The 21678-nt window shown below is 41.3% G+C and overlaps 1 protein-coding gene across 1 annotated transcript in view; it reads left to right on the top strand.

The window, feature by feature from the left end:
* Positions 1-21678, top strand: part of LOC308474485 (proteasome activator complex subunit 4) — a 201365-nt gene that overhangs the window by 131665 nt on the left and 48022 nt on the right. Inside the window, exons 2-12 of the mRNA XM_081000810.1 lie at positions 2742-2786; positions 4341-4490; positions 7792-7855; positions 9248-9322; positions 10283-10405; positions 13428-13520; positions 14221-14486; positions 16670-16856; positions 17847-17936; positions 18539-18603; positions 19721-19871. Coding sequence (XP_080856936.1) covers positions 4369-4490; positions 7792-7855; positions 9248-9322; positions 10283-10405; positions 13428-13520; positions 14221-14486; positions 16670-16856; positions 17847-17936; positions 18539-18603; positions 19721-19871 — 1236 coding nt within the window. The 5' untranslated portion in view covers positions 2742-2786; positions 4341-4368. The remainder of the gene's footprint in view (positions 1-2741; positions 2787-4340; positions 4491-7791; positions 7856-9247; positions 9323-10282; positions 10406-13427; positions 13521-14220; positions 14487-16669; positions 16857-17846; positions 17937-18538; positions 18604-19720; positions 19872-21678) is intronic.

Below are 21678 nucleotides of genomic sequence, written 5' to 3'. Positions count from 1 at the left end.
AAATCCACCATGACTTTCAGAACAAAGAAGAAAAGTACATCTTGATATGGTCATGCTGTTTTATCTTACTTTGCCCTGTTTGAAACAAAACACTTTACTAGTCACATAATGGATGTTGCTGCATCTCTTATGTCCCTCCTTTCATTCTAAAGCATGAGCAGAACTTGGGAAACAAGCACGGGGAAGAGCCACTAGCAGGAAAAAGGAGGGGACAAGCCTTAGCCTCTATCTACCCTTCCTTCTTTCTCAATCCTTTGTTCATTCTCAGGGTTCATTCTTACTATGGCAAGAGGGGAGTCAGGGTCTGCCAAACAAGATGTTGACTAGCATGATCAGCCAATATTTATTGACTCAAATGGTTCTGCATTTGGGCCCTTCTTTCAGCCTTCTTGCAACCAGGCTCTTTATTGCTTAGCTTCCTTAACTCCCAAAATTTCTAGTCTCTGCCTATCACTTCCGTGAAGTTTTAATTTCCCCTGAAGTGGCAGCTTTCCCTTTCCTCAGAGAAGCTGAATTAAAAATTGCTTTGTGTGCTTAGCAGCTTGAATAATCCACGTCGACCACTGTCAGAGGTTTCACCTTCACAAATGCACTACAGTGTAGCTCTGAATAGCAATGATAATCACATTACTGCTTATTTTCACTCTACTTTTTATGTAACTTTAGTAGTTCATAGATGACATTGAGGGCTAACACACTGCACTTCTTAAACTTTCTGTGTTTATAATTATTGGACAGAAAACAGCCGATGTCATAGTACACGTGTGCATGTCTTCTGGTTACAAAGTGTAGAAAAATGAGTTAATTAAAAGTGAGAAACGTTGGCAGGTAGATTTGTTTTTAAGCATCTCTACCCAGCTTTGCACAGTTCAGTTTAACTACATCAGTTCAGTTTTTGTATATTTGTACATAAACCTAAAACAAACTAAAACCCCAAAATAAATGCTAAACAGACGAGCAGCAGCAACTAATAGACAGCAGCTATCAGGAGTCTTACTGGGCAGGCTCATATTGGGAAATACAGCCTTTAAAATGCTCCGGTCTTGAACAACTTGGGACTATAAAGATCAAAAACAACATTTAAAATTGGACAGAAATGTGGATAACTATATTCTCAATATTCATGTAATGTGCTCAGTGCAGTATATCCTGTCAATCACATCATCAACGTACAGTATTGTGAATCAGTTAAAATTACCCAAACACTCTTCAAAGTTAGACCTTTGCTTAACATGTTACTACAATCTAACCTTGACATTTCAAGAGCATGAATCACTGTGGCAAGGTCATCTTTATCCAAGAAAGGGTATAGCTGGCACACCAACCATAGATGAGAAAAGGCACTTTGAGGTATAGAAGGCCATAGACGAAGGTGGAAAGAAAAGGATCTGCCATACTATGACCCTGCTTCTTACGCAGGAGTGCTTACCCCATCGACAAGCTCCTATCATCTTAGTCACCTGTAAGGTTTAGGACAAAGGTCAGCAACCTTTTTCAGCCGTTTGCCAGTCCACCATCCCTCAGACCATGTCGTGGGCCGGACTATATTTTTTTGGGGGAAAAATGAACGAATTCCTGTGCCCCACAAATAACCCAGAGATGCATTTTTAATAAAAGCACATATTCTGCTCATGTAAAAACACCAGGCAGGCCCCACAAATAACCCAGAGATGCATTTTAAATAAAAGGGCACATTCTACTCATGTAAAAGCACGCTGATTCCCGGACCATCCGCTGGCCGGATTGAGAAGGTGATTGGGCTGTATCCGGCCCACGGGCCTTAGGTTGCCTACCCCTGGTTTAGGAATACATGAATCTGAGACCTGGACCATTTTGTCTTTTTTTTTTCCTAGCGTTGCCACTTTCTGCATCACTCTGCCTTGGTCCAGCTCCATTCTTGCCAAAACAAAGCAAAAATGAAAATGAAATTTTAAAAATGAAAATGAAATACTCATGACTGATGGGTCAAATTACTAAACCAACTAGAACAGGTTATTTTCATCAGGTGAAAATGAAATGCATGTTTGGTAGCTAGAGTGTAAAGTATTATTGTTAGAGAAATTATTAAATAGGTTCTTCTTTACACAGAAATGTCTCTCTTGGCTCATTTTGTCTGGTAGAGGCATTGATTCAATTTAAAGATTTAACTCTGAGGGCTAGCATGCTCTTATTCAGATTTTATAGTAACTTAATTATTCTTTAAGAGAAGCATTGTATCCAGTAAAGAGGATATTTGCCGTCCATCAATAGCTGTCATCAGGGTCCAGGGATGACTTATTCAGGAGATAGACACATTTTCTGTATTAGGTTGAGCTGATGCATTTTAGAAATATACCTTAGTAATACAAGATACATTTTAGTCAACTTATTTTATCCCAGAGCTCTTAACGACTATTACGTGACTTCTCATTCTCTTATTCAAAACCCGATAAAGTTGCTTAGTTCAGAACATGACATAATCAAATAAGTTGTTATATTGGTGGTTCCTCTTATATGTCCCAACAGATGCTCAAGGAGAAGTAAAGAGCAGAGTCAGGAATCGGGCAGATCAGCTTTAATCCTTGTAATTAGGTCTGTAGAGTAAAGGAAGATTAGCTGCTGCATGCACACAAGAAGATGTCTAATTGCATCAGTATCATCGTAATCTTTGCCCAATCAGGCAATTGTCTTGATATACTTCACTTGAAATAGGATCATGTAATTTACCTAACCTTTCTCTCTCTCTCTCTTTCTTTTTTTAGCTCTGTAGAAAGTGTTTTGAAAACCCTCGTGAAAAACTGTAGACCGTAAGTACTTTTAACAACTTTCAAAGCCATTATGTATTTCTTGAAGAGAAATATTTTCTCTTTAAAGACTTAAATGGCAAGATAGCTCTACATGTGGGTAAGGGGGCATTCCCGTTAGCCTTTTATGGAAGCGGGGGAAGTCCTATGTGTTTATGGGGTTTTGCCATCAGCAGTGGGCAACAGAAGCCCTTCAGATACTGCACTTTTAAATTCATGAAGCTACTGGTGGAAAATAGAACACATGCATCCCTGAGAGATTAAATTGTGTAAGCAATTTTTAACCCCCCCCTCCCCACTTACTCAGTAGTGAAGACTATAGTTATTTGTTGTTAATAAATATGTCAGTTATGACATGAACATATTTTTGGTTAGAAGACTCCTTGTGTTAAGAACTACTTCTATCTCATTCATAAACAAAGTAGTTGGGTCAGGTTAATCTTAATCTGACATATTGTAACCCTTTCATGTAACTGTGCTGTTCCTTATATTTTTCATTCCCCAAGATGCATTCACATATAATGTGCTGTTAATTTTTCTTTGATACTATTATGCTTGTATATTTTATAGACGGAAATGCATTCACTGACATACTTAAAGTAAATCTTTCCAAATGAATTATATCCTCTCAGATCTTGTTTGGGCCACTATCTACCTTTGGGGCAAGCTAAACACTGGTCTCCAAAAAAGAGAGTCTTATTGTTCTATTTGTGTAGTTTGGGAACTAATGCATAAAGAATGTTGTCAGCATTGTATAAACCCGGCATACTGTTAATGACACAAACTTTTTTATAAAAAAATAATCTTTATTTATTTAAATTGCACACTTATACAAAGAATTTACAGTCTCATACTACAAAAAGAAAATTAAAGAAAAAACAACTAAGAAAAAAGAAAAGAAAATACAGAAAAAAGAAAAAGCAAATTTACGTACATTAAAAAACACTTAATCTTCCTAATTAATACTTAATTAAACACTTAAATATTTAACTGACTATTCTTTATTGTGAGATTATTTTTTACCGCCACACATTTTATAAGCAAAGTTATAGTCTTGCTTTCGCCAAATGTGTGGCTGTTGGATGGGAGCATGGCTTCTGGGCTCTGCTTGGGAGACCTGGCTGCACATCACTACAATCCCCTCATGCACTCTTTTAATGCATGATCTCTCTCTCTCTCTCCTGCTTCCAGTTCTCATAAGAACATCTGTTTTGTCCTTCTGCGTCAGGCCAAATGTCCATCTAGAATAGAAGCCAGCCAGATACCTTAGGAATGGCCACAGTCAGGCCATGCAAGTGATGGCAATCCCATCTTCTTTTGCCCCCTCCCTCCGTTACTGGTTTTCAGGGCTTATTGCCTCTGTACACTGAGGTCCTGTTTAGCTACCATGATCACCTTTCCTTCATTCTCTCCAATGCTGTTTAAAAAGACGCCTGAGCCTAGTGGCTTCTAGTGGCTGCACCTTGTGTCAGTGAATTCTATCCATCTGATTAAATATGTTGCTGAATTACCACTTGTGCATATGAGCCAACCCATCACATCCCTCTTTCCCTTTAGGTATTTCCCCGACAATGCAACAGCCGAGATGCTAGATGAATGGCGGCCGCTAATGTGCCCTTTTGATGTTACTATGCAGAAGGCCATCACTTACTTTGAACTGTTTCTGCCTACCACTCTTCCTCCAGAACTCCACCACAAAGGTTTTAGGTGAGTTGGTCTTAGTTACTTCAAGATGTTCTCACTGAACAATCTATTGCATGGAAGGCTTTTGAATAAATTATATATGTAATGAACTGCACCATGTACTTCATTGTAGAGTTACATTCTGAATGCCTGTTTGTAACAGGAACGATCTAATCAGTTTACCTGAGAGCTGATCTCCAGAATTAACTCTCTTACAATTGATACTCTCTCTCTCTCCCCCCCCCCTCTATATATATTCAATTAAAGTTCTAGTTCTTGAGTGGGAAGCAAATGAGTTGCTGATATTGAGCATCATTGCCTGACTCTTTTCTTTCTACAGCAAGAATACTGTAGATACCATTGCTTTTTATTGACTGATGTACCAACTCTAATAACTTGATTTGGGTGCAGAATCATATTGGAGCCCTAAGCCTTAAACAAACCAAGCCTTTTAATGTCTAGACTTTCGGTTCAGGCTCCAGTGCCTGTCTCCAAAGGGAGGTAAGGCTGTGCATTCGCTGGTAGCTCAAAACTGGCAAAATTCCCATTATCCCAAGTGCACTACTTTTTTCATATTGCAAGATGTGCTTAGGAAGGTCAGAGGCAGCATGAGAGAACTCTTGTTTGCCTACCCTACCTGTTCCTTGCTTTGTTCATGGACTCCCACAGTCCTGGAGCTGGCATTCCTTTGATTAAAGAGGTTCTGGTCATTGACATGTGTGAATAGATTTGGCATGTTTCAATTTGGCTTTCAGTTCCTGTGCATTTCAGTGCTATAATAATGGTGCCAAGGGTTAAAATTTCTAATGAATGGACTGTGGCTCTTTTGCATCTTTTTTTAGTTTGTCAGCAATGAAATACGAAGCAGGTTTAAGGGAACCATGCATTGATGCAAATATTTGCATGACTAGTTGCGTCCAAAGGTGCTTTAGGCTTGCATTTCTCAAACAGCATATCCCTGTGCCACTAGGCAAGCTTGTTTTGAATGAGGAGAGTTTCAAAAGCAGTTTGTGATGTGACATTGAGGCTTGCAATTCAAGGGGGCGGGAGAGTAAAATATTGCCTTAGTCATGCCCTAAAAGTTGGCCACACTTACAGAAGCTCATTGTATCTCAGCCGTGGCTTCTTGAGTGATCAGGATCTGTTCCCAGTGTACCTAAGCTGCAGACTTTGGCATAAGCATATTTTATTCTGGCTCCTTTTTCAGAATTTGCAGCTTCTTTATCAAGCAACTATTGCTAAAAGATTGGGGTAATATTTGTACATATGTGTACAAATATGTACACATATGTGTGGGAAGTAGTTAGAAGTTGATGGGCGGAAGCCTTCCCCCCAGTGGATTTCTTAGCAGAATATGTCTCCAATAAGTTTGAAATCTTGCTTAGAATCTCTTCTAAGAGGTTTTGCCTCTTTGCAGGAACAATGATCTCTGTTTGTAAATTGTCTCTTAGAAATCACATGGTAGGGAGTGGAGAGAACGAAATCAAGCTGCATGTGTTAATATAGATGCAGCTATGGAATACAGTCAAAAGTTGGATAGCGAACTGTACAGCTAGGCGCAATAGACATTCAGAAACTATGCTTCCTCATATTTTCTGCCTTCATCAGTTGAGACAGCACCATATTTATCTCCAAGCTGTTTCAGGCTGTCCTTGAATGTTCTCATTAAGTGGCTTCATATCTCAGTTGTTTCTCTTTGGGCTTATCACTTCAAGGTCATATTAAGCCACACTTATTAAAGTGCCTGTCCCCAGAATGCCTCCCCTCTGGACTGTGTCCCATCCTTGAGTTCCTTGCATAGCTTTATAAGTGGTTGCTTTCATCCTGATGGGTGGCAAACGCTGATAAGGCACACCCCATCATAGCAAACGTTATATATATTTGGACTTCCTACATTCAAGGAGGCTGCCTTTTCAATATGGACTCACTCTGTTTTATTGATATTATCTGTGTGTGTGTGTGTGTGTGTGTGTGTGTGTGTGTGTCAGTCATATTGTTTACCATACTTTGCTATTTTGTGCGTTTTGAGGCTTTTGCTTTGTTTTTAAGTCATATACTGAGCTTACGTTGTTGCTTTTTAGCTTCTAATGTTGACAGCACTTCCTTCAAAGTAAGCTCCCTTCCAGCCAGCAGGACTTAGTTCCAAGCACAGGGTTCTAAGGTTTGGGTAGAATAATGATTGTATGGAAAAGTGATTTTGTGCTGCTGGCATCTCACCTCTCTTTGAAGTCCTCAATCAATTTTACAAATCTAAAACTGTTAGTAGCACTTATACACATACAGACATACATACATACGCCACTTGTAACCTAGAAAACCCAACCCAAAACAAAACAAAACACCCTAACAGTTGTAACATTTCCCCATCTGATCACCAGAAGGCAGTTCTTACTTGTCATGGGTGACCAGACAGTGGCTATTTTGCAAGCCAGTCAGTTGACAAGTTCAGTATGCACTATAGATTTATGCTTGCTTGTTTATGAGCTTTGAGTTGCTTTAGGCATGTCACCATCTCTATAAAATAGAACATAAAATGACCTCTTTATGGTTAGTCTGAAAAAAAGTAATTCCCTTTCCTGAGTCTCTGAATACCAGCTTTCCCCTATCATGTTTTCTCCTGGTAGCCTCGCCGCATGGCTTGAAGGTGTGTTGCCGTTTGAGTTTCCTCCTTCAGATGTGATTGATTGTTGAGTGATTGAACATCACAATGGAATCTCCAGGCGGCACCTTGCCATTGCTTCAAACGCTCTGTGACCAGTAGTGGCAAATACTCCTTAATAGGCATGTGCCAGTGTCTTTAATATAGCGATGGGAGTCTGGAGCAGCTATAAAATAGTCAAATTTCAATTATCCAACTGTGGGTTTAGAAATGATTTGAGTGGGAAGGGGGACAACAGTACCAAGGGATAAAGCAGTATTGGGTGTTGGAGGCCACTGATAAAAAAAATGGCGTTTTCCGCAGGACATCTTTTGATGACATTCTGTATGAGACTAGGAAAAGTGCCTGAAACTTTCAGTCAGAGTCAGAAACGCCCATTTTAATTTCTTCTTCTTCATCCATATGCTCTCTAACTGGCCTTAAGCAAGCTGCTCTTAACAATTTACCACCTGCACTATAACTAATAATGACTGACATTGTGGGATGGTGTAATGATTTCTGAGATAATTATGTGTGCCATTTAATATTTATATAGCACTTCATATTTTGAATACCGAGCATTAATTGTTACTATGATTAGGGTGGGAGCAGTGTTTATTATTAAGAATGGGAATGATGAATTTGGCGTAGCAACAAATCTGTTTGCCTGATTTCATTGTCTTGCAGGCTCTGGTTTGATGAGTTTCTAGGCCTGTGGGTTTCAGTTCAGAATCTTCCGCAGTGGGAAGGAGTAAGTATTCCTGCTTTGGCTTCTTTCCCCCACTCCCCCCTGTCACCAAAGTGTTGCAATTGGACCAGGAATATTAGTTCTAGGGTGGGTTGTGCTTATTTAGGATTTGTATGTGCCCAGTAGTTGAATAAAGAAGCCCATCGTTGGTTGGGTTCTTCTTCCTGTTTACATTCTTACTTGCGAAATTTTCATTTTGTAACCTTTTTGTAATGTTGTTTTTCCAAGCTGAAAGTCAAAATCTAGGCCATTGAAATGGGTGTACTTTCTAATTCTTTCAGATCACACCAGTTAACTATGATTTTTTAATTTGCAGAGAAATCATATGACTCTGGCAAAGGGCTCATTTTTGTTTGCCATAAATATTATTGAACTGTCAGAGTTTTGTAAAGTAAAGCATGACTTCAGGCCCTTGAATTTTGTATTTCTCACATCAGCATTGTGTTAGCTTTCAAGCCTGGGGCAGATATAGGCTGCATGTGAACATCGGTTAAGTCAGGGATAGGCAACCTAAGGCCCGTGGGCCGGATTCGGCCCAATTACCTTCTCAATCCGGCCCGCAGACGGTCCGGGAATCAGCATGTTTTTACATAAGAAGAATATGTCCTTTTATTTAAAATGCATCTCTCGGTTATTTGTGGGGCATAGGAATTCGTTCATTTTCTCTCTCCAAAATATAGTCCGGCCCACCACATGGTCTGAGGGATGGTGGACCGGCCCACAGCTGAAAAAGGTTGCTGACCCCTGCGTTAAGCTGTGGTTTAGTATTACATGCACAAGCAGCAACAAGTCTTTGGTATGCACACCCCTTCCTCCCACATGGCCAGAAGGAGGAGTTTGGGAGAGTTTGCTTCTAGCTATGATTAGTTTCAAACAAGTAAATTACAAACCATGGTTCCTAAAGCTGGCTTGTTGAAATTAATCTTAGTATTAACCATAATTCTGCTCCCGAATTACATTTTATAATTTAGTATTTACAAAAGTATTTATGTATCACACACTTGCAAAGTGCCAGGACAATGTACAACAGTGTAAGTAAACACTTATTAAAATGACTGTCCATTCGAGAGACCTGAAAGTCAAAAGTGAGAATGTTGCAAGCTGCATATAACTAAAACTAGAAAGGGAATCTCCTAAATTTCTCCTCTTTTACCATACAGGAGGAGGAGGGAGTGCGGGCTAAGAGTGTTTGACACCCCACCCCCCGGGGCTAAAGTTGAAATTATCTTTTGATCAAGTACCCTTGCAATTTGGTTGGTTGAAACTTTTGGCCATGTGCTGTTAATCCCATTTTGTATGTACTGAAGTTCTCTTGTATGACCTCTGTTCAGTTAAGGGAAGAAGCAGGAACAAAGCTTGTACTGAAAAAGTTATCTGTGGTTTCTTTCTTTCCAGCACCTAGTCAACCTTTTTGCACGCTTGGCCACTGATAACATAGGCTACATTGACTGGGATCCCTATATTCCAAAGGTAATATCTAATATATAGAAGGAATAATATTAAAACAAGGATAACATGAGAATTGTTTGCTTGCTTAGTATAGTTTTACTTTACTGACAACCTCTGCCTATGTAGGTAAGAAGAGCAGGGCTGGATCAGGCCAAAGGCCCATATAGTGCACCATCTTATTTGCTGCAGTGGCCAGCTAGATGCCCCTGGAAACTCATAAGCAGGACATAAGAGCTATAGTCCTCTCCTGATAGGATTTGTATCCCTAAACATCTAGGGGGCACTAGGCTGGAGAAGGCTGATATATGGGGAGGAACTTTGTCCCTTCCTCTGTTTTGTTCTCCTGCCTGCTGCAAGTGTCTGTGACTCCCTAATTATAATTTTTAATTACCATCTCATTCTTATAGCTTGTGCTAAATTGCTTCTGTAAAAAGGCCTAGAGGCCTTTTAAGCCTTACTTAATCATAACAATTGTTCCATAGTTTTAAAACTCTTCTGGAACATATTAGCTTACTACCAAGCCTCTCTCAGGATGCACAGTAATGTAGGAAGCTTAAGCATGATATTTAGTGGCCACTGCTGAGAAAGTGGGTTTTTGCTTAGCTTTAGTTGACTGACTTGCAATGATAATTTCTGGAGGCACGGCGGGACTTAATTTTTTTTAGCAACTCATAAGCAGATGCTTTGCGGATGCTAGCAAGGGATGCAGCAGTGAGGAATTCCAAACCAATTTGTAGAGATGTGGACTTTCTGTGAAATAGCAAATGGTACATAAATTGAGGGAGATCTCAAGATGGCTCAGGTGGACAAAAGATTGTTCTGTTGAAATGAAGTTGCAGACACTTCCTTACCTGAAAGTTTTCCAGGATCTATTCTGAAAGCACTGTGCTAGTGCTATGCGACTTTTCTTACTGTAAGAAATACCAAACACCGTTCATAATGCATTTTGGTTATTTGATTGTGGAATTACTTTTTCTACAGATATTTACCAGAATACTGCGAAGTTTGAATCTTCCAGTGGGAAGCAACCAAGTGTTAGTGCCACGATTCCTAACAAATGCATATGACATTGGGCATGCAGTCATGTGGATTACAGCCATGATGGTAGGACCCTTTAATTTTCTCTACACCTTCCCTCCCTCTCCCCAGTTAGCCAAACACTGGTATTTAAGCAGGTTAATAATAATAATAATAATAATAATAATAATAATATCTTTATTGTCATTGCCCCCTTTGGGGACAACGAAATTACTTGACTGCTCCATAAAAACTCTAATTAATCAATACAGTATAATACAGCAAGGGAGATTAGATGACTTTCAAAGTCCGGGCTTCCCATTCAGGGCCGAGATCGCTCTGGAGAAGAAGCTGTTCTTAAGACGGCTCGTTCTTATCTTCATCGTCCTGTATCTCCGTCCCGACGGCAAGAGCTCGAAGAGACAGTGACCAGGATGCGATGGATCTTTTACTATGTCCAGTGCCTTCCTATGGCACCTTGTGGCATAAATCTGCTCTAAGGTAGAGAGTGGGCAGCCAACAATGCTCTCTGCTGCCTTAACAACCCTGCACAACCCCATCCTGTCCTGGGTAGTACAGCTTCCGTACCACACACATAAGCCATAAGTGAGCACGCTCTCAATGGCACAGTGATAGAAGGCAAGCAGCAGTTTGATGATAAATATTTTGGCTGCCCACAAGCTTGGGAATAAATAAAGTTGTGCTACATAACCAAGAGCTGGTGTGGCTATCTTCTTAAGGGAGAGCATTCTGTCCTGGGCTCTTACTACGTAGGTGATCATACTCAGTAATTAAGCCATGACCATGTAGCCGGAAGCATCCCAGGAGGCATCATGTCCTCTGGTTTGCCCAGGACCTCAAAAAAGCCCCAAGAGACACGTGGGATTTATCTCACTCCTGAAAACAACCTTTTCCTTTATGAGTGAAAGAAGAGAAGAAGAGTTTGGATTTGATATCCCGCCTTTCACTCCCCTTCAGGAGTCTCAAAGCGGCTAACATTCTCCTTTCCCTTCCTCCCCCACAACAAACACTCTGTGGGGTGAGTGGGGCTGAGAGACTTCAAAGAAGCGTGACTGGCCCAAGGTCACCCAGCAGCTGCATGTGGAGGAGCGGGGAAGCGAACCTGGTTCCCCAGATTACGAGACTACCGCTCTTAACCACTACACCACAAACCTCTTAATCACATACTGGTTTATAAATCAGTTTGGCAGGGCTGCTGGGGTCAGATAAAACTGCTTAATCTGATGTTGGCGAGGTGTCAGGTAGCTTCACAGATCTCTGTTGTAGATTATGAGAGCATACACATTGCTCTCTGGATGCTTGTGTGTTTAAAAAGTAGCGCTCTCACAGCTGATCTGACAGAGAGATTCCTAGGGGTCTGTTTGAAGGGGGTCCCCAATGGAATGCCAAACAGACACAGGCTTGAAGTAAAAACTAGGCTTTTATTGCTACAAGCACACAGAAAAATTACAGGAAGACTGCAACGTGATGTAATTTTATACACTTCGGTGCTACTGTTAGTCAGTCATACGATTACAACGAAACATTCTATAGCAGTTACAACCCACTTCGTGAAACCTAAGCCCATCAGAAATCTATGGCTCCTCTGCCTGTGCCTCCCCAACCTTTCATTACAATAATATGTGATTACATGTGATTCATCAGTGTCTTTCATTATTAACTTTTGACTACTTATCCTATTCTTTATTTATTAAATTTCCATACTGCCCTTTGTCTGAGGAATGCAGGATGGGTTATGATATTAAAAAAGCAAAAATATGTAACATAATAACAAAAAAAAAGAACCCCTCCCCCTGGAGTTTAAAAGGCCATAAGTTGTTTAATTAGCCAAAGTCCTGGGAGAGGCATAATGTTTTTGACTGGCTCTTAAAGATATCTAAAGAAGGCATCAGGTGAGCCTCTCTGGGGAGAACATTCCACCTTGTGGACCTTGTGGAGGGAGACACAATGAAGGGACTTAGATGATGATTGCAGGGTCTGGGTTGGTTCATATGAAGAGAGGTGGTTCTTAAAGTATTGCTTTGGTGAGCCATTTAAGGCTTTATAGGTCAGAACCAGCACTTTGTATTGACCCAGAAACTAATTGGCAGTCAGTGAAGTTGGGCCACGATTGGTGTTATATACTTAAAGTGCCAGGATTGGCGTTACATGAGCAAGTTGGCTGCTGAATTCTGCACCAGCTGAAGTTTCTGAACTCTTCAGAGGTAAACCCACATATAATGTGCTGCAGTAATCTAACCTAGAGGTTATCAGCGCATACACAGCAGAAGATAGGCTGTCTGCTAGCTTCCTCTTCCATTTATGTTTGATTAATATATCCATTTTTCAATTGACTTCAAGATTAAATGCCATCGTTCCACCTAGCTGATCTCCTAGCATTCCTTCAGTTGTTGCTATGGTTATTGTCTTCAGAGATTAATGATACATTCTGTCAATGTACCAGGACACCGGTTTCTCATCGTTCCTACCAAAGAACAATTTTTTCCCTACTAGGAAGGGTTAGTTAAGAGTTCATACACCAGTGTGATACAAAATGGAGTCAGATCAAAATGAAGTTTTCTGATTTGAACTAGAAAAAGGAAGTTTCTCCTTCAGATCCTCTGAATTATAAACTAGTATGAGAATGTTTTTGAATTTGTTTTAACTAGTACTGGACAGATAGGTCAGATACTTGTTTTTAGGGGGTGAATTAACAGGAAAACTACATACAGTACATTACATCTGTTTTGTGTGGGTTTTGGTGCTAGCTGCCCCACAGTGAACCTGTAAATTCCAGCCTTCCATTTTGGAAGTTGGAACTTCTGTAGTTCATATTTTGAAAACCTTTTGAGGGCACAGTTTAGATAACTGAGAAGGTTGGTTTCCCCTACACGTGATTGTCAAACATTATAAATATTTTGTGCTGGGTTTGGCTTTCCACCTCAGTATGTTCCCTGCTACTGAAAAGAACATGTTGCGACTCTAACCCTTTATTAATCCTTTATCTTGGGGCCCATTAAAATTTGAGTGGTTTATAACTGCATTTTGGCCCTGTTCGTGTTCTTTGAAGTTGTATCAAATAACTTGGTTTATCTTTGTTTCTGGACAGGGTGGACCAAGCAAGCTTGTACAGAAGCACTTGTCTGGGTTATTCAAAAGCATTGCCTCTTTTTACCATCCCTCAAATAACGGCCGCTGGTTGGTAAGGATTTATGTGTATATATACATTTATTTCTGATCTTGACATCAAGCACTTCAGTGTTTGTCTTGGAGTGGAATCTTAGTTCTCTTCATTTTCTTCAGCTACTGATGCATTGTATTCTGACTAGGCCATCTTATTTAATTGTACTAGTATAGCTGCACACCAGTTTTGTCTAAACCTGCTTTTACATTGAGTCAGACGTTGAAAATACTGGGTGGTATTCAACTAGGATTTATTTAGAGAAGACCCATTCAAATTAATGAACATGACTGAGTTGAGTTCCTTAATTGCAGGGGTTCTAATGTGAATAAAACTTAGTTGAACACCACCATCTTGGTGGAAAATGAAAGGTGTGGTCGTTGACTCCCAAAAATACAAAACTTTTAACCACTTTATTCACATACATTGTTTCCAAGAAGCTCTGGCTGCATCTATCCAGCTTGGCTACAAGTTACACTCTCAGCTCAATTGTCTCTCAAGGATAATCTGGCCATATTGCATGGAAAATAATTTGAATGTCCAAATAGGCCCTGGATATATATTTTAAGGGAATAGGATAAATTAGGCTTCTTGACAAATTGCCCAGAAATTGACTGATTTTTAATGCACTTAAGTGTAGAGAAGGCATAATAGCTTTTGTAGCTCTTCTTACTGCTGTGTCACTGAAATTGATTCTCTTGTCTTTTCTGTATGGTGGTAGAACAAGCTAATGAAGCTGCTTCAGCGGCTACCCAGTAGCGTTGTCAGAAGATTGCATCGTGAGCGTTACAAGAAGACGACTTGGCTTACTCCTGTGCCTGACAGCCATAAACTCACCGACCAGGATATAACAGACTTTGTAGAATGTATTATTCAGCCTGTTCTTTTAGCAATGTTCAGCAAAACTGGAAGCCTAGAAGCAGCCCAAGCTCTGCAGAATCTCGCACTGATGCGCCCTGAGTTGGTAATCCCACCAGTACTTGAAAAGTGAGTCCAAATAGGATTGGCAAAAAGTGGTTTAGCGTCTGTGTTTTAGATGGCCAAGAAAAGTGTTGCGTCCTTTCTGCAGCTGAAAAACTTGTCAAATTTGGCAAGGGAACATTGGACTGCTGTTGAGATGCATGATGCATTCCTCTTGCCTCTCTTCCGTTTTATGGATTTATTTTAAAAAATTATAATACTGCCATTCAAATATGGCAGCTTATAATTGCCACAAAACAGAGGATCGGCTGCAAATTTGAACAATATGAAAATTTCCTGCCGTAGGTTTTTTCATGTGGTCCCGAGTAGGAAGAAGTGCAATGCAACTTCATTTTGCTGATATTTAATGTTATTTTACATAGCCCGCACAGGGTTTGTTTGAAATTCAGTGTCTATATTTCATATAGACAAACTATAAAAGCTGTGTTGGTCTGCCGTAGTCGAAACAAAATAAAAAAATTCCTTCCATTAGCACCTTAGAGACCAACTAAGTTTGTTATTGTTATGACCTTTAGTATGCGTGTGCATGCACACAAAAGCTCATACCAATAACAAACTTAGTTGGTCTCTAAGGTGCTACTGGAAGGATTTTTTTTGTTTTGTTACAAAAATATACATCTGATTAGAGCTCCTGCAGGTGAAAATAATTTAATGTCTTATTTTCCAATGTGGAGCACTAAGATGTCAAGTGCATACAGCCAGACTGGTTGAGACCAAAGGCCTACTTTGTCCATCATTCTGTTTTCTGCAATGGTCAACCAGTTCCCTCTGGGAAGCCCACCAACAGGACATTGGGGGGGGGCAATAGTCCGCTCCCACTCTTGATCTCCAGCATCTGATCCTGGAGAGCTTACGCAGCAGAGGTCACCAACCTTCTTGGGCTTGCGGGTTTACGTTTGTAAACTGGACAAGCCGTTGTGGACACCATGCACATACCTGCTGGCTACCGTAGAATGCTTTTTTTTCCCAAGGCTAATGTTGAAGCCTCCCCTTTCAGTGTGAGGGGAGGGGATGCTTTGGGCACCAGGGAGTGCGTGTGTCTCTGTCGGGTGCTGCGTTGACTACCCTTGCTTATACAGTGGTACCTCGGGTTACATACGCTTCAGGTTACAGATTCTGCTAACCCGGAAGTAGTACCTCAGGTTAATAACTTTGCTTCAGGATGAGAACAGAAATTGCACAGCGGTGGCAGTGGGAGGCCCCATTAGCTAAAGTGGTATCTCAGATTAAGAACCGTTTCAGGTTAAGAACGAACCTCCAGAACGAATTAAGTTCTTAACCCAAGGTACCACTGTAAAGTCATCATGGCTAGTAGCTGATGATAGCCTTGTCCTTCATGAGCCCATCTAATCATCTTTAAAGTTGTCTCTAAAGTTGTGCTTTGTGGAGAAGTTATTTCCCTTTTGTCTGTCACAATCCTCCCACCTTCCAGCTTTATTGAATGACCCTTGGTTCTAACATACAAAGCTGCCTGGTTGAGAACTTATTTTGCACATTCTGCATATGGGCCATATATTTAGTTCAGGTGTAGTTGAGGGCCATAATGCATTGGTAGAGAAACTCCTTTGAATTTGGAAGGTCCTAGCCTTGATCCTCATCATCTCCAGGTAGGGCTGGGAATGCCCCCTTTCTGAAACTCTGGAGAGCTAATGGCAGTTATTATAGTTCATACATAGCTAGATGGACCCAGCGGACTGTATACGGTAGCTCCCTATATCACTCAAGGTAAAGGTAAAGGACCCCTGATCATTACGTCCAGTTGTGGCCAACTCTGGGGTTGCGGCGCTCATCTTGCTTTATTGGCCAAGTAAGCCGGCGAACAGCTTCCGGGTCATGTGGCCAGCATGACTAAGCCGCTTCTGGCCAACTAGAGCAGTGCACGGAAACGCTGTTTACCTTCCTGCCGGAGTGGTACCTATTTATCTACTTGCACTTTGACATGCTTTCGAACTGCTAGGTTGGCAGGAGCAGGGACCGAGCAACGGGAGCTCACGCCGTCGCGGGGATTCAAACCGCTGACCTTCTGATCAGCAAGTCCTGGGCTCTGTGGTTTAACCCACATCGCCGCCCGCGTCCCCCCTATATCCCTTCATGAGTAGAAATGCAAACAATTATTTCATTGATGCACTCTGTCACCATAGAAGGGAGCTCATCTAATGGTAATTTTTCTCTTCCACAAAAATGCATAGAACATACCCTGCACTGGAGACTTTAACAGAACCTCACCAACTCACAGCCACTTTAAGCTGTGTAATTGGAGTAGCTCGTAGCCTGGTATCTGGGGGCCAGTCATTTCCCGAAGGTCCAACGCACATGTTGCCTCTGCTGATGAGAGCGTTGCCTGGTGTGGATCCAAACGACTTTAGCAAATGCATGGTGAGTAAACTCTCTTCCACGTATGGTTACGGCACAGTCAGATTTTTCCGCAGCTTCATTGCCCTGCCCCCATGTGTCCTGTTGTCATATTTCAACCCCCCCCCTTTTTCCAGGCTCCCACTTCTCCCCCTTGTAAGGACCCCTGACCAGCTCCGTTCTAGGGGTTGAAAGGCACAGCTCACATAGCAGTGCCCAAATGAGTGCAGTTTGGTGGCTTGTATTGTAATGTAATAAAACTATAAAAGAATGCATAACTCTCTGGTGGCTTTGTTTTCCCTTACCTATCCACTCTGCCTAAGTGTTTTTAACATTGTTGGAAAGAAATTATAAATAGTGGTTGTTCAGGATATGGAGAACAAGGAAGAAAAATGATACCTAGTGGGCAGCTATAGCAAAGGACTACCACATTTTATTTTATTTTTGGTAGTGCAGGGGGTGGGACTACCACATGTATAAAATATAAATGTGTAAAGTAAATCTATATAATAAAAGGTGATAAATTACTTGCCCAGGCATGTTCCATGTGTTATACCAAGCAAGTGTTTAAAAGACTCTGGAAATTTAAACTAATACACACAAATATGAACAGAGTGCGGTTCCTACAAAATATTCAACGTAATAAGACATTGTGCCAGACATCTTTTTGTAATTCATCTTGCAACCCTCTTGTTTGATATGGACATTTGAAATCGGGGGATCCCATACTCATCCTTTGTTGTCATATGTGCAGCTTTTGTGCTCATTTACCTTAAAAAGGAATTGTGGTATAAGGCAGCAGGAATTCAAAGTAAGCATTCACTTATTGTGGTGCGAGGCATGTTACCTCACACATGAGGTTTAGGATGCGTGGGCAGACGTTTTGACCCAACCCTGATACAAGGGTTTGCCTTACCGCCTATTTCAGTTTTTCACATTACAGTTCAAAAAACAAACATGCTGTCTTTCAGTATAAGTGATTCACACTGAAACTTCCTTTGCATCTTCCAATAGATCACATTCCAGTTTATTGCAACGTTTTCCACTCTTGTGCCTTTAGTAGATTGTTCATCTGCACTACGAGAGAGAAATAACCTCACAGAGGTAAGGTGTTAAATGGCTAATATATGCTGTTTCTAGTGTTCTTTAGTGTAAGAAGCTCTTGGCTAATATATGCTTTTTTTAAGTATAAGAAGCTATTGCATGTTGAACTGTTTAAAAAGATGTTAAAGTGTAAATATGAGAGGGGAAAAGATGTTTGTATAAGTCAAAGCCCATTTCAGGAAAGGGGAAATAATATTCTTTTGTCTATACTTCACAAGCAAAAAATATGCTTTGCACCTTGAAGAATCAAATTACATATATGGCCCAAATTTGCAAATGAAAGTTTTTGGTTTTGTACAGTTTTTCAATTCTGATCCCAGGATTTGGAGTTTTAACCTGTTTGACAAGAATGAGGATTGTGGCTTGGGTAACTGAGGGGCAGAATGTTTAGAAGACGGTATAATGATTTTTTGGAGAAAATAATAATTTCATAATACTGTATTTTGATGGTTCTGTTCTCGTCTGAGTCTATGGCCTAGCTAAACTAAAAGGGATATGTAAGATCATTCTCAGGTTTCTAGCAGCTTCCTGGAAAGTGTATCATAGTTTGGAAGGACTGGAAACTAAAGTATTTTATTTCCTGTTGTGCCCTGACATCATAGGTGGAGAGAGAACTGTGCTCTGCTACTGCTGAATTTGAAGATTTTGTACTGCAGTTTATGGACAGGCAAGTTGTGGTGGGAGACAGTATACTGGTGATGTGATAACTGCCCTGCTGGCTTTCCAAGTGTTTCTCAACTTAGTCTTGCCCATCGGATGTTTTCTCCTAATTTATGTTCCCAACTCTATTGGTGACAGGGCAGATGAATACATAAATGCTTTTAATAGTACCTGGCTACATACAGAGTAAAGATAAAGGGACCCCTGACCATTAGGTCCAGTCGTGGTCGACTCTGGGGTTGCGGCGCTCATCTCGCTTTATTGGCCGAGGGAGCCGGCTTACAGCTTCCAGCTCATGTGGCCAGCATAACTAAGCCGCTTCTGGCGAACCAGAGCAGCGCATGGAAATGCCTTTTACCTTCCCGCCAGAGCGGTACCTATTTATCTACTCGCACTTTGCCATGCTTTCGAACTGCTAGGTTGGCAGGAGCAGGGACCGAGCAACGGGAGCTCACCCTGTTGCGGGGATTTGAACTGCCGACCTTCTGATCGGCAAGTCCTAGGCTCTGTGGTTTAACCCACAGCGCCACCCGCGTGATGTATGTTTAAGATTAAACATTTTAAACCATATTTTAAAAATTGGGGGAAATGATAAGTTGAAGGATTCACAGACTGCTTGTTCTTTAGGCTGGTGCTTGTGAATAGAGGGAGAGAGTGTTGATTGCGGTGCATGAATGTTCTTATGAAGGGGATTGCAGGTGTAGAACCAGCAAGGTATGGAGAGAGGCAGGGAGCTCAAGTGGCAGAACTGCAACAGCAAAAGCCATGAGCTTGGATATATCTTGCTACAGCATCCCAGTGCCTTTCTCCAGGGCTGTTTGCAAAATGAGTGGCTGTTCAGCTCTTCCCTTCCCCCTCAGTTTTCTGATTTGGCACTGCGCACTTTGAAGCCTGCAGCCAAAAACATGATACTTTTGTGCTTCTTTAGCCCAGTAGACACTCCTGTCTTTTCTTGTGGCAGATTTCTTCTGCTTCCTTGGTTTTTAGATTTCTTTGAAGATGAATCAAGCACTGACTTTACAAGCCAGGCAAACCTATTATGCAGACAGTGTGTGGAGAGACATCAGTGATGGTAAAAACAAAACAAAATCCTAATATTTTTTCTTTGTCTTTTTATTGTGCAGGTGTTTTGCGCTCATAGAAAGCAGCACACTGGAGCAAACAAGAGAAGAGACTGAGACAGAAAAGATGACTCATTTGGAGAGTTTAGTGGAATTAGGCTTGTCCTCAACTTTCAGCACAATTCTCACACAGTGTTCGAAAGAGATATTTAAGGTATGTGTCACCAAGAGTTGGAAGAGTGTTCAACTTCTTTGCCTCACTTTTTTTTGTAAAACAAAAGCTTGTGGAACTGTAGATGGTTTCCCTGTTCTGTGTTTAGGGAAGGAAGTACATTAAAAGGCCAGTGTAGATGTTCATTTGCTTAACCTGCAATTACAAAGCACTAAAATTGTAGCACACAATTAAAGCAGAATATACAATATGGGTTCCCAAGATCTACTTGGACATGCTTAGTTGGGGACAGAGGGTGGGTTACTTCGCTATTTAAAATGGCACAACCTCATACTGTACCGCAAACTACTTCTGAAACATGTGTCAGTTTAAAAAGAGGCATGCCAAGCAGCATGGAAGGAGAATGACTATTTGAGACATACAAGCCAAAAGCCCCCTTTGACATTCAGAATTAATAGCATAGTTCTTCAGATCTGTGCTGATGTTGTTTTCTATGCCAAGAGTGGACTTTGTGATGTCACAACTCCATGACTTTTTTTGTTTCTTTTGAAGCTTGATGTTAAGGACCTAGTTCCATTAAGATGATAAACCTGCACCTGGGCTATAGAACCTTCTTCCTTTGTGACATTCTCCGTTTCGGGTGTGGAGGCCATGTTTTTGTATGGAGGAAATGCATCCATTTGAGCTCTCACCTGCAATCTGAAGTGGTATAACCTGGACACAGGATTATCACCTTAGTGGAAACTAGAACAAGGAAATGCCTGCTTCTTTCTGACTTAAATAACATCTAGAACATGGGTAGGCAAACTAAGGTCTGGGGGCCGGATCTGGCCCAATCGCTTTCTAAATCCAGCCTACGGACGGTCCAGGAATCAGCATGTTTTTACATGAGTAGAATGTGTGCTTTTATTTAAAATGCATCTCTGGATGCATATAGGAATTGGTTCATTCCCCCCCAAAAATATAGTCCTGCTCCCCACAAGGTTTGAGGGACAGTGGACCTTCGGCTCACAGGCAGAGGTACCTGGCCTCCCCCGAGGCAATTGAGCGAGATACTGTGTTTACCGTCCGTCTGCGACCCCGGCAGGCTAGGTAAACAAACCCAGCGATTCTTCTCATTTGTCGTGAGAAGAACACACCCTCTGCTTCTCTGCTTCTCTCTCCCTCCCTGCATTCTCCCAGGGAGGAGAAATGAGACAGACAGGAGTCCTTTCTACATGTTTTATTCCTGTCACTCAACAGTACATAGAAATGCGACTGCACCCTTCAGTCTCCATCAGAAGAGTCACGACACTCCTCCCCTGTACTTCCAGTACAGGTCATATGACACACTGAGCTAACATCCGGTGCTCAGTACAGAGAATAGGCTCCACCTTTTCTCCAACAGTACATCTGCAAACCTGTTTTGCATTCCAGCCATCTGGAGCTGGCTTTTGCCTTGGTGCTTTTACCTGACATCCTCCCCCAAAAGCATCAATTGGCAAAACATGATCCAGAGAAGAGAACAAACAGTTGTTATACATATAACAGTCCCCTGTTGTTTCAGTTCCACCCTTGGAACTCCCCACCACTGGTTTCACCAGTGTACCTCTCTGGTTGTCTGGCTTCCAAGGAATGAGTGCTTCTGCATTACCTTGGCTAGCTACTCTCTGTTGTGTCTTTGTCTCTGACTTAGACACTGCTTCAACCTGCTTTGAGTTGTTAACAATAGCAACACATGCAACAGCTACGTTAGCAAACTCTTTTGAGTACCTCTTTGATGGTACACCCTTTGTAACTCTCTCAGACCTGCGTATGAGGTTCTGATCCTCTCTGCTCACTGGTTCAGTCTCAGGACTCTTTGGAGAAC

This window comes from Podarcis pityusensis, assembly GCF_964106645.2.
Source record: "Podarcis pityusensis genome assembly, chromosome: 3".
Classification (NCBI taxonomy): Eukaryota; Metazoa; Chordata; class Lepidosauria; order Squamata; family Lacertidae; genus Podarcis; species Podarcis pityusensis.
The sequence above is the reverse complement of the archived record's forward strand: the minus strand, read 5'-3'. Positions and strand labels throughout refer to the sequence as shown.